General features: G+C 41.9%; 1 protein-coding gene across 1 annotated transcript in view; it reads right to left on the bottom strand.

The window, feature by feature from the left end:
• The window catches only part of tafa5a (TAFA chemokine like family member 5a), a gene marked incomplete at its 5' end in the record, with an annotated part of 91705 nt that overhangs the window by 48822 nt on the left and 29600 nt on the right, over positions 1 to 13283 (bottom strand). Inside the window, one exon of the mRNA XM_079294111.1 lies at positions 6491 to 6640. Within this exon, the coding sequence (XP_079150237.1) occupies positions 6491 to 6640 (150 nt within the window). The remainder of the gene's footprint in view (positions 1 to 6490; positions 6641 to 13283) is intronic.

Here is a 13283-nt window from a genome sequence, read left to right as displayed (position 1 = left end):
ACCTAAAAATGAAGCAACATAACTGAACTGCAATTAAACACAATTCGTTTTTTTGCTAAAAATATCATTTAACCTCCCTTCATTATTTAAATGAAATGCCCACCGCTGGGAATGGGGGGGAAAAAACTTGCATGTAAAAAGTTGCTGATCATAAAATGAAGTGAAACAAATTTGGGCTTTCGACCAATGCAACATATATTGAGTTGTTGGAGTTCCTAAAGTTCTTAAATTGAAAACCCAGCAGTAAAAATGTAATCTTGGGATTGATACCTGCAACATAATTCAAAAAAAGGACTCCTACCTCTTTAAAATCCTGACACTCGCCTGTAAAAAGGCCATCACAAGGAGCTGGTTGAAAAGTGGCCCTCCAAGCCCAGGACAGTGGCTGGACATAGTGGAGGAAAGATGCTGTATGGAGAAATTGACTTTTTCTCTAAGGATCAAAGCAGGGACCCATGAACAATGCTGGAGAAAATGGACTGTTTAAAGATGAGTAGTGTTATCAGGTGATCTGAAAAGATGAGATCAATGTCTGTTAAGAATGAATGGTGACTCCCCTCTATTTTATTTTATTTTTTCTTACTTTTCTTTTCCCTTTGTTTTCACTTTTATGTCTATTTGTTTGTTTGTTTTTGTTTTTTGTCATTAACGATGTTTTGTCGCATTTTGTGTTCAGTGTAACATCAACTGAAAAAGAAAAAGAAAAAGAAAAAAAAATGTAATGTAATCTTTAAAAAGCACTGCCTTGAAGTACGGCTACACTTTTCTTCATCTCACTCCGACACTTTATTCTCTGACCTAATTCACAAAGGAAATATGAAAAAAAGAGTTCTTCCCTTTAGAATTTCTTTTATTTTGAACCTATACCATCATGTTTAGTGTCGCAGTGTCCCATCAGATCTGAGCTGTTGCAGGCGTAGACAACATTTATACTTCAGTATATACAGTGACACTAAAATCAGTCACTTGCAGCCAAAATGGTTTCCTTTTAGTTATTTTGCCTTCTATGTCACATATCATCTTTCATTTCTTCTTATCTTTCTCTATCACCTGATAACTGCAGTTATTTCAATTCATGTTATTTGTTCAAATCATATCCCAACATCACAGGAGACAGGATGCTGACAGATGATTTTACACTCTGTAGAAAAAACACAGACTGATGCCAAAACAAAAACAAATGTTGACACAATTCCACATTCTGCTAAATTATTTTTGATGAGGGCAGAATTTAACAAATAAAGAGTTCAGCTAGAATAAGTTGTACACTAAAGGTTTAAAGTTTTCTAACACAAGAAAAGCAATCAAACTGCAGCTGAAATAAATAATTATTATTTCAGGTTGGATATTTAATCAATATTGAAACATAAATTGGAGATTTCTCAAGTGGAAAAATGGTATTCTGTGGATCGCGCCAGTGTGAATGACAAAAAAACAGGATGCAAAACAAACAGGGGTTGTGTATCCTCGGGTGTGACCTGTATATAAAAAGCACCATGTGATTTGTGTCCCGCTCCAGTTTAGAGGCTACAGCCTCCAAACCAGCACACCCAAGGAGAAGCAACCCACCTCTGGGCTGCGGCCCCGCATCTGCCTGCTAACTGGCTGCCCGGAGCTGACATGACATGTTTCACCAACGGACCGCAGCCCCCTCCGCTCCTCCCTGGATCAAATCAAACCAGTGGGCTGATGCAGTATGATTGGAGCTCTGGTGTCTAATCGCCCAGAGACTGCGCCTGATGCATACTGTTGTCTCTATCACTGCCTGATCCACTGGAACAATTCCTCACATGCAAGCTACCCAGGGATGTCCATCTAGGGTGAGGGACATTTTCATAGCTCGCAATGCAGCTTTACAGATATGACAATGTGAGTTATGTGTAAGCATGAGGTGGTAGAAGTACCGCTCGATTTAAGTAAAAGTAACAAAACCTTGCTGTGAAAAATACTCCACTTCAAGCAAAAGTCCTGCATACAAAAGCTTACAAAGTTACTCTGTAACACATATTAAAGTATTTATTTAAACATCAATTATTTGTAAATAAAAAGCTGTAAATAGGAGTCTGTGGAAGGAGAAAAATTGAGGTAGGTTGCCGCTCAAGAATTATGAAAAATTGAACTGCACTTGAGACCGCATTGAAAACAGGTAAAACCTTTATTTCCACAATGTTAGAATTTTTTAATTGAAAGCTGCTATGATTGCTATTTTCATGACAGCAATGTGTCAAATGACAATGTAAAAACGATGTGAAAAGGGTGATATTTATGAAAATAACACTCTGAATCTGTCGGGTGTCTCAGCTCATTGCTTTTGTTTTCTAGCCAACAGTTTTACTGTTTTGGCTCACTCACTCTGCTCTGATAGCGTCGTTTTCAAAAGCTGAAAAAGTTCCCAGAAAACCCCGCTGTGCACTACCTGCTGAGCTTCGGGACTAAAGCGGCTGAACATAGTGGTGCATTTAAAGCCAGATATTTCCCTCAGGAGTTGGTGGAGACCAAAAATCGAGCTAATCGAGAGTGAATATTGGATTACATTAGCCAGGTGGCCAGAAACATGACTTCAAATGAATGATAATGTTGCTACTTAACTGCTGAATGTGTAAATAATAACTGTATGCTGACAAGATTATATGTCACATGTTTCCGCTGCCCCCAAGTGGCCAAAAAGTTCAGTTATTTCAAGTTTAAAAATCAATTTGCAGACTCAAATTTATTTTAGTAGCAGATGTTTTTTATGAACTCTTTTGCCGGTGGGCGAGAAGGGAGCACTGGATGCGTTTAAGCCTTTAAGCCTCCCTTTGACTCCAGTACTCTCATGTCCTTAGTCGTCTTCCACCAATGTGTGTTCGTGTATCATTCTTTTTTAAATGTTTTATCCATGGGCTTAAGCCCCTCAAAAAATGGTCGCCTTTGAGGCTTTCATCAATGTCAGCATCCCAGGAAAAGGAGACCAAACGCAAACACCTTCACCTCAGGCGGGGGGGCTCCGCGCTGAGCTATCACCACTGGCCCTCAACCAGCTCCTACATGTCTCTGGAGATATCCCCTTCTGCAGATCCGTCCCTCTTCCCTGCAGCCAGCAGAAGTAGGCTACTCTCCGTTTCTCTAGTAGCCACTTATCCTCCGAATACGAATCAATATCAGCTCTCTTAAAAGTCAAGCACAGAGGTAAAAAAAGGCCCAAGAGCATGACATTTCAAATGAGAGGGTGTACTTATGCAACACTAGGCTGACATGTAGGTCTCAAATGTGTAAAGCCATCGAAGACATACAGTTAAAACAGAGAGAAACAAATGAGTGTGTGTGTGAGTGAAAGAGAAAGAAAAACATAAATCAAATAAAGGGTCAGAAAAAGACAGCATTTCATGCTACAGAGATGTGATGGGTGAAGGTTTTCTTGTCTATTTTCCGAGCTACTCTCCTTTACGGACACGCGCATCAAACAGCGCAGCTACAGAAAGCTTATCATGTAGACAGCTTATCTCCCATGTTTACCTCCTCAAAGCAGTAAACACACAAAGGGCAACGGGAAGACGGGAAATGCACGACAACAAACGGGGACTACTTCAGGATCAATGTCACTACAGGTCTCTCTCTCTGTTTTCATGACCACATACTGTCCTGGAAGCCAGGTGAGTCCGCCGATTATCCCGCATGCACGGGACGCAGAGTCTGAAGCATGAAGGACACAGATCGTGTCGGCCAAGGCAAAGGCATATTACAACAAGAGAGAGCCATACCTTCAAGGACTCAAGCTGATTAAAACTGATTGAAATCCCATTTGTGGCGTTTGGGGGTCTTTTATGTCAGCTTTCTCTCTGGCTCTGGCCTTATTATGTCCCCCAAAGTGAGCAGAGCTGGAGTCTGAATAAACAAATATGATTGCATTTGTGGAAACAAGCATTTCAGATTTGCATGGCAATAATATCAAGCTGTGGGATATTGTAATATGAGCAGCAATAACAGTGTGAGGGTCTGTCTTTTTTTTTTTTATGGGAACAATGTGACTATAAGGGAGGAAATGACTATCTGACATAAAATATGCAATAACACAGTCGTGTCTATGCATGTACACATTTGCAGTTGAGACAAAAGACACAAATTCCATGACAGATTGTGACATGATATGAAATGTATTATTTTTTACAATATATTGTAAATTCTCCTTTTAAAGAGGTTGTTAGTCACTGTATAACTGCATTGCATATATGCACCACTACACCCACACGCACCCAGTGTCAATTAGTTGTGCTAATTAATTAATCCTGTGAGTGATCTACTGTACAGTCTCCAATCGACTCGCATGTCTTTGAGCTGTGGGAGTAATCACGAACACTCCGGGTAAACCCAGCAGACCCTACACAGGTCGAAATTCAATTCAAGTGCCTCCCTGCTGAAGGCAGCTGTGCAAACAACCACTAAGCCACTTATGCCAGATACTTCAAAATAAAATACATTTAAATGACTGTGTGAGCAACTGTTCGTGAAATAAACTTGCATAATATGAGATTTAGAGTTCCTTATTTTCTCAGATTTGAAAAAATGTACGTTCAATAAAAAGGTTGTGTTTTTTAGTTGAGTCATTAAAAAAAAAAAAAAAAAAGTCTAAATTATCGGACCATTCTCCGTCTCCTACCATTTAAACCCTCTTGGCCTCTCAGGTCATCTGGTGGTCTGCTAACTCTTCCCAGAGTCCAAATGAACACTATCATTATAACCTGTCTGTTCTCTTTTTCTCTGTTTTATCTTTTCAATTTCTTGGAAATGGTTTTATTTGCATTTTAATGTTTGATGCTGCATTTGTTCTGTGTTTTGAATGCGTTATGTCGAGCACTTGGAACAGCTTTTCATAATGAAATGTGCACAAATAAACTCGCCTCACCTTGCCCCAAGTTCATGACAGTACTAGTATATGTTGTTCACATTATTCTGTATGGTACATCTATATATTGAGACTATACTGCTATAATTATCAAGTTTATTCAATTTCTATATATTTTCTTTTTTGTCGTGGTACTTGAATGCACTGCAAATGTCAACAACTGCCGTCCACCTGTGTAGCTAAAGCCTACAGTAATAAGCTCTCTTCAGAAAAAAAGAGTATCAAGCCCACACAAAATGTCACAGTTCTCCATGGAGCCCACGTTGTGACAAATACCTCCTGATATCATCCGGATACTGTGGATGTATGCAGCACTAATACAACTTACTCACTGTAAGGACTCCACAGTGCAGGTGGGCATGGAGCCATGTCTACAAGATCAGATTGTTCTTTAAAGGGCTAAGGCCGAGCGCACGGATCTCGGTGTGAAGCAGTTTGGCCAAAGGAAGAAATTGAATTTGGAGAAAACCTCTCAAATGTCGTGTTCATCTATGCCTGCCACACAAAACGGTACAAGTCCACATTCACAATGACTTCCTCCTCATATGATCAGCAGGCAAAACCAGTCAAACAGCGCACTGAGGATGGGAAGCTCGGAAAAACAACTGTGAAGGCACAGTTGAACCACAGGCAAAACAAGACATCCAAAAGGTACAGTTCACTGCCGATCTTAGCTGTTTATTCTGCCTTCACCTGTGCAAATAACCTCCCCTCCCACCCAAAGATAGAGGTTGCATCTTGTGAGCGATAGACTCGGTGACAAGCACCGCGAAGAGGCAGTGGGACCGCAATGAAGATGACATGAAGAAATGTAGGAAGTCGCAGCATCGTTCAACCCCTTCTGAAGATTCTTTGAGCAGAATGGTGACTAGAAAAATGACTCAAAGGCTCAAGAAACACCTTTTACTCACTAGATATATGTGCGGAAGTCATGGATACAATTAATTATTTCCTTCCACTCGACACAAAGGAACAATATCAAAAAAAGTGTTACTTTACCTACTTGAAACTACAAGTAATTAAGATCAATTAGGAGAATGATGAAATTGCTTCTTTGTGTAAATTTGCATTGCATATTTAAATTGCATTACGAGTTTGGCTTTATTATCTGCAAATTAATTAAGAAAATAATCAGAACAAAATCGTTTGGTCTATAAAATGTCAGAAAATAGTGAAAAATACACAAATAGTGTGACTAATCCATGAAATATGAGCCCATCTGTTGGTGAGGGATTCAGGAACCCCCCCCCCCCCTCCAGCCACTTTTTTAAAATGATTCAAGTGTAAATTGATTTGTCGCAGGCTTTACAAACATCACAAAGACAGCCCTGTGATCCACTTTGCTCCACATTGTAGGTCTATCCACCTTAAGCCTCTTCTTACAAAACAGCCAAACCCTAACTGCCCTGATGACTCGATGCAACAATTCCGTTAACGTATTTTACACGAAACTTACTTCATGTGCTTCAACAGCGACATAATTCAATGTAAAAGTCAGACATGCCTCGGGGGGAAACATCCTCATGTTTGAGTAGTTTTCACGACAGTGGGCCCTTAAAGCGAGCCACCTAATCCGGGATCCCCCCTGCCCCTCCCTCCTCCTCTTACCGTCCACACAGGCGGGTCTGGCTCTTGTAGTTCCCGCGATCTGGCCCTTCTTACAGGCGCAGCGGGCCGTCTGCCTGGCGATGGTCCGCCGTGGTTGGCTGCTGTCCCTGTCCAGCGTCACAATCTCACATGTCCCCGCTGCCAGCTGGCCTGGAAATGACATTGCACCACAGGATGCGAGGTCAGAGAGATGCAATCATAAACAGGGCAAAATAAACTACACTGCGTCTTCTGTTCAATTTGTATTCTGTCACATTGAATCCTTTGAAGCTCGATCAGCACAGCTGAAACATTACCAGATGTGGGCTCTCTGGCACACGTTGATGTAAGCTACTTTATCTATTGTTGTATTCTGCAACCATCTTTAGCATTCATTCTTATTTTCAACATATAAACACAGCATGCTTGTTAAAGCAAGACTATGTCACTTTTGCTGAAGGGATGCCATTTTAACTACAAGTGACATTTACACACTAAATTCACTTGATTATCTTGAGTCAGTTACACTTTTGTGATAAAACCATTGACATTTGTATTCATTCATTGAGTTAATTATGAGAATTCAAGCGCTATACGGTCAAAAAAAATGTATGGGCGAAGGTAAATTACAACGCTATCATGATGTGTTCCGATGTAATCGCAATTATTTTTTGCCAAGGAAATCGAGCGAATACAGTTGTTTGAACGATACGTTTTCACAGCAGTGCAGAATAGATATAACGGAGGCAATTATCTTTAACTTCCTTACACTACCATTAAGCAGCTCATGATACATCATTAAAACGACTAATGCCAAGATCTTTTTGTTGCTATCAAAGCACATGTTTAAACAAAAATACAATCATTTGATTCCTTGTTATTTGAATTGAATCTTTAACCACCACTAAAGATGACAATAACAAAGTAGAAGGATAGTATTTTGAACTTTTGATGGTTCACACCGACTTCAGTGCGGCAGAATTTAATCTCCTTAATAATTTAACCACCGTCTTGGGACGGTGGTTAAATTACCTGAAGAGACGAGGGGTTCTTCAGGGTTTAATGAACCCACAATCCCTAACCCAGTGGGTAACCCAGTTCCTGTGGAAGTGCTCAGAGGCCAAAAGAGGCATTGAGCAGCTCACAGATGTTACTACATGTGTGAAGGGACTTTAAAAGACAATGAGGAAATTGCTTTTTTTAATTTCAGCTACCTAAAGACTACCCGCGAGCTATTTCTCATTAAGGGCCACATCCTCTCAGCACACCTCTTTGAAGGTAACAAACCCATTAGGCATGAATGAAACACATGAATACTGATGAACTTTGTAATTGCTGCCCCATCTTACACACACACCATGCTCCATGTATTCAATCAGGTGACCTTCGGCCTTCTAGCCGGGCCCTTGCTGCTCGCAAATTAACCTTTGTCTGTGTGTGGAGGCCCCCGGGTGCCATCCTGGAGAGGCTTATCAGGATCTAATTGTGATTGGCAAGAGGGTGGAAGTTGTGATTAAATCTGGACTTGAGTCGCGAACGCTCGGGTGTTTGGCTTAATGAACTGAGCTGTGAGGGGTCACACCCGGGGTAATGGGGATCTATCAGGATTCATCCGCACACTGCAGCGGCCACGGCCACTGACGGAGAAGAAGTCTGTGTGCTTACAGTAGGTACCCATTTGAAAGGGGTGAATGTTTATAAGAACTCGCTCTTTTTTTACAAACTTAATGCAACTAGTCACATAATGTACTATATCCTGCTCCAACTGCCCATCCTGTTTGGGGGGGGGGTGGGGTCCTGAAAGATGTCATAACGTGATGCCTTTGCTCAGGAACGCATGCTACTAAATCCAATCTGCCACTTGGGAGCTCAAGACCAAATCCCCCACCTTCACCACCCCTTTTCCACTGCTCTCCTCTTCCTCCGCCCCCCCCCCCTTTTCTTCCTTTACATTGCTTGCGCTTTTCTCCTTCATGCCTTCACACTCAACTCCCTCTTGCAACTCTTCCGTCTTCTCTGGCTGACGCCGGATAATGACTTGTCATGTAAGCTCCCGTGTGCGTATGCGAATCTGTTCACGTGTGTATGTGCGCCTGCGTTTACTTCCTGCATCCTGCCCCACCCACCATCTCTGCAGATCATCTCCTCGCTGCCCTTCTTCCTGCTTCCTCTCTTTGTCAGTTCCTTCTCCTTTGGAGCTCTTCCATTGCAAGAAGCTGAAAAGACTTTTCTTTCGGATTTGTCGTGTGTAATCGCGCGGATGGCTGCGGCGCTGAGGTACCATGTGTGAAGTCAACAAGCTCAAAGACTGAGCTGATTTGACGTTGTGATTCTCTGATGAAATGTTGGCAATTAATGAGCTCCATCGAGTGAAGAAAGAACAACAAACAGGGGCCTTGCTTACACTGGCACAGCTCTAGCTGCAGAGCAACTGAATTCATTTCATTTTCACGTTGTTTGCAATGTATGTTGTCTTTTATACAGCTGCACTGACTGATGAAAATGTTTTCTAATTTTGTGCTATGCCTCATAAAAAAAACTTCAGCTGCATCTCTCACTGCATTGCGTGCATAGGTCCATAGGAGAGGAAGTTGCATTTCATTATTTCAGCAGGTGACGTCCACAATTAGCGTATTATTAATGCTACCTCGGCTGTACATCACTGCATCTTCCAAATGTTGAAACTCAATTCTTAAAATCTAAATTGTCAAATTGTATTTAAAACTGTTCAACTACTTTGACTCTCAGTTCAAGTTCCCCAAACAGGATGAACGCATTGTGCCCTTCTTATACTCAATATTTAGGGTGTGAATATCGAGTATTTGGGATGAGAGAGAAATAAATCCATAGAGAGTCGCTGAAAAGAATTAAGAGTTTTAAACAAGTTGGTTTCAGCTGCAAGCATTCGAGGTGTTTTGCAGTCTCACCAAATATTATGTGAGAGAACTTGAGGACATGCTGGGCTCAGTCCCCCAATAAAGCGAGAGTCGATTCCTTCTTTTCGAAAGCAAATTGCTCCAAGCGTCCCCGTGGCTCACCCTTCAGAGCGACCTTGCCAGGGATACCACGTACATTGCCGCCATTAAACAAAGCAAAATAGACGAACTGAACCGAACCTCCACAACACAAGAAAGTATTCCTATTTCTGTTGGCCTAGAGCAGCGGTTCCCAAACTTTTTAGGCCGCGCACCCCCTTCTACATCCCGACCGGGTTCGCGCACCCCCCCCCCCCCTTAAAAAAAAAAAAAAAAAAAAGAAGCAACAGAGCCTTTTAAGCCTTCATAGCCGCATAAGAATCGGACCAATGAGAGAACAGTTTGCTCGCGCGTGGCATTTGTTTACAAGATTTAGTCCGCTGTTAAATGTTGCAGTGTGAACACAAACCGAACAAAGGAGCAACTGCAACATTGTATCATATTAATCCCTGAATCGGAACAAAGCAAACGAACTGAAGGTGTGAAAACGCCCTGAAACACTGCAACAAAGTTTCAATAACTTTCAGTGACACAAGGCGTCACTTTTAAAGAGCAATCAGGATGCGAGGACACACGCACAGGCTCAGAGGCAGATGATCACATTTCATTTACAATTAATGAGCGACTAATGTAGCCAGGATGTCTTCGGACAAAGCATCGATGCGGCGCGACACAGTGTTGTTGGACACCGGGATCATGTCCAACTTGTTTGCTTCTTTCTCCCCCAATCATACATTCCACCATCTCTCTGGCAGCTGGCAAGCTCACGTCTTCGGCGATTGTGTGCGGTAGCCCCTTTCTCGCTATTCTGTAACCAGATATGAAGCCCGTAGTGCGTCATTTATAGACCCAACACATGAATGAGACTCCAGTTGTTTTGGCTGTTTTGTAACTCCTCCAATTTCGATATAAAGAATGTAAGGGGCTTTTGACTTGCACTGGCATGCTTGGTGTTCAGGTGGCGACGTAAATAAGAGCTTCAGACTGTTAGCCAGAACCTCACTGCACACCACGCACTGTGGCTTTGGGGAATCTGCGTTGCCAATCCAAGTGAAGCCCAGACACAGATACTCATCATATTTCCTCTTTTTTTCCCAGTCTGATGCTCACTCTCGTTTCCTCTTTTTTCACCTTGACTCCGCGATGGGCCGATGTGCTCCCGATTTGTCTGTGCTATCCCTTCCTCCTTCCTCCGTCTCATCTTCCTCTGACTCCCGTTCGACTTCTTCTCCCGGTCTCTCCCCACGCACCTCTCCGTTCCCCTCGCCTCCGATTCCTCTCTCTCTCTCTGTCCCTCTCCTCTTTTACGACTGATAGCTTCAGATGTCCCACCTGACAGTTTTAAAATTAAAATTACATTTTTTTTTTATATTTAATATTATTACACCATCAGACCGCCATTACACTTTTCCTCTCGCGCACCCCCTAGAGGCAGCTCGCGCACCCCCAGGGGTGCGCGCACCCCACTTTGGGAATCCCTGGCCTAGAGGGATCTGCAGAAAGGGTTAGAAAATATTTCAGGAGTCACAGCTCCAACAAGGCAGCAGTATCCAGACAGCATGACAGCAGACGCATTTGGCCCCCAAAAAAAAGAACTTCTGTATTTTTGCACGGAATAAAAATTGCAAAGTATGTTACACAAAAGATGGAAGATGTGGACCAATCTCTTCACAGTCATCTCGTGAAGAAATTGGGTTGTAAAGAGAGGAAACAATAATCCTGTTTCCTGGAATAGCCCACGTGAATAGTGGGAAAAATCAAAAACCGGCAGGTGTTCGCAGAAACATACCCAAATAGTACCAGTAGCGCTATGATTTATCATCACCCTTATCAGCTTCTGTTGTCGAGCAGCTGACAGCTTGGCCAGCCAAATGACTGATTAAAATGTATGTGTGGCCACTCTAGAGTGAAATGAAAGCTCTGACTGCGGCAGAAGATGGATTCATGTGGCAGAGCGTATGGCTTAATACAACGTAATGTTATTGACATGCTCCTGTGCTTTATTATTCTTCCTCCCGCTCCTCAGCACATTACAATTGCTCTGATATATGCAGCCATTTGACAAATGTCCAGCACAGCTACAACACAGATAGAGATATGACATTTCTTCTTTCCTTTCGTATCTTTTACCCTTAAAGGTTGAGAGCTTGTTGTTTAAGGAGCACTTTTTCATTCATTTTTTTAAATTATTCTTGTTTTGGCTGCTCAAGACTTCCCAATACCACTAAAGGCTGCTTCAGAAGAGACTCAATCTGCTGAATTAAATGCTTGGATATTTATCAAATGTGTGGTTTGGGCTTGGTAGGGGGGGTAGGTGTATTTTTTCGGTGTTTTTTTATCCTTTGGAAATCTGCAGTGTTCTGTAGTCAAACTGGGATTGCATACTGTCCTGCACGAAAAGCAGCTATTTCCAAATCATTTCTTAGTGTCCTTCTAAATTCGACACAAACTGCATTCTGCCATGAAACTCACTGCCGAATGGCTTTTTATGAAACCCTCATTTTTACAGTGATGCTTGTAGCAGCATACATATGAAGTGTGAGGGCTCACATCCAAAAAATAGCAAGGAAATAATTGCTGACGGTAAATCAACACACAGCGGGTTCTAAGCAATAAATGACATGTATTGTACTTAAAGTGAAAGTAAATACTAGTTCAAATACCAGACAGTGTTTTGAGTGCGTTGCAGATCAGTCTATTGATTAAAATACAACATTTTAGACATTTGGTTTTAGTCAACAAAAAATTTAGACTGAAAATACATTTTTGTCTTTCAGTATACAAAAGGAAGCTACAGGGTTTAATTTGAGATAACCGTTATTAGCTTAACAGTACTGAAATGCTAAAAACATTTGATCCCATTAATGACGAATTGTTCCTTCAGCAAACATTGAGGGGGAAGATAGCACTCTTTCTCCCCCCCCACACACAACATATTGATAACAATTTGCAGGCACATCACGTGATGCCGAAAAATACTTTTTTCCCATGAACTTGCATTGTACGAACACATGAATCCAGGAAAATCCAGGTATTTTCATCTGAATTCTATACTCGCAAGTCGTACTTTACAAATACTTTAAATCAAATATTTTCAAGATTTGGTCCATTTACCGTTGCTTATGCTTAGAGCACTGTGATGTCGCCGCCAGGACCAGAAAATATGCAGTGTAAGGTGAAGAACATTAAATGCTGAAACATAACATATTGATTTGTGTATTAAGCAAACAATGTTGTCGTGGTGTCTCTGTGGAGCTGAATGACTCGTGTGTGTGTTTGGCTGTGAGGCAATATGAATTATAAGGATACCAACTTAAAGACATAGGCCTACCCTTTTTAGAAACATAAAAACGATGTATGTAATGGCTAAAGCCTTGCAAACAAAGATGTTATTTTCCACATATTCTCCGCTTAACCCAGAACACTACATGGCAGCTAGATGTAGCTGGAAAGCAGCATTACATCTGTTCTACTGGAGAGGACAGAGTGTGCACGTGTGCACATGTTCGACGTTGCCAGACTAAAATGCTATATCACTCCAGCACGCTACAGCTGTTCGGAATGAGAGAGGAGAGTCCAGGCGCCAAGATTATGAGTCTGAAATCGCATTTTGGATCCAACCGCTGCATTAGTAGAACCTTGATGTCATCCTTCTACCCTGAGGCCTGACAGGCTAGTTTTTAAATGAATCCTTCAAACAACCCTAATCAGAGGCTGAAAGAGCCAGCTGAACAGCATGCGGTGTAACGGAGAGGAGAGCAGACACAACTACAGTTTAAGGTAAAAGAGTGGTCAGATGATGTAGGGACTGAATGAAATCTCCCAAAAACGAGCAGCGG

The sequence above is a fragment of the Melanostigma gelatinosum genome, assembly GCF_949748355.1.
Source record: "Melanostigma gelatinosum genome assembly, chromosome: 22".
In the NCBI taxonomy this organism is placed as follows: Eukaryota; Metazoa; Chordata; class Actinopteri; order Perciformes; family Zoarcidae; genus Melanostigma; species Melanostigma gelatinosum.
Note: the sequence above shows the minus strand (reverse complement) of the source record. Positions and strands in the feature narration are given on the sequence as shown.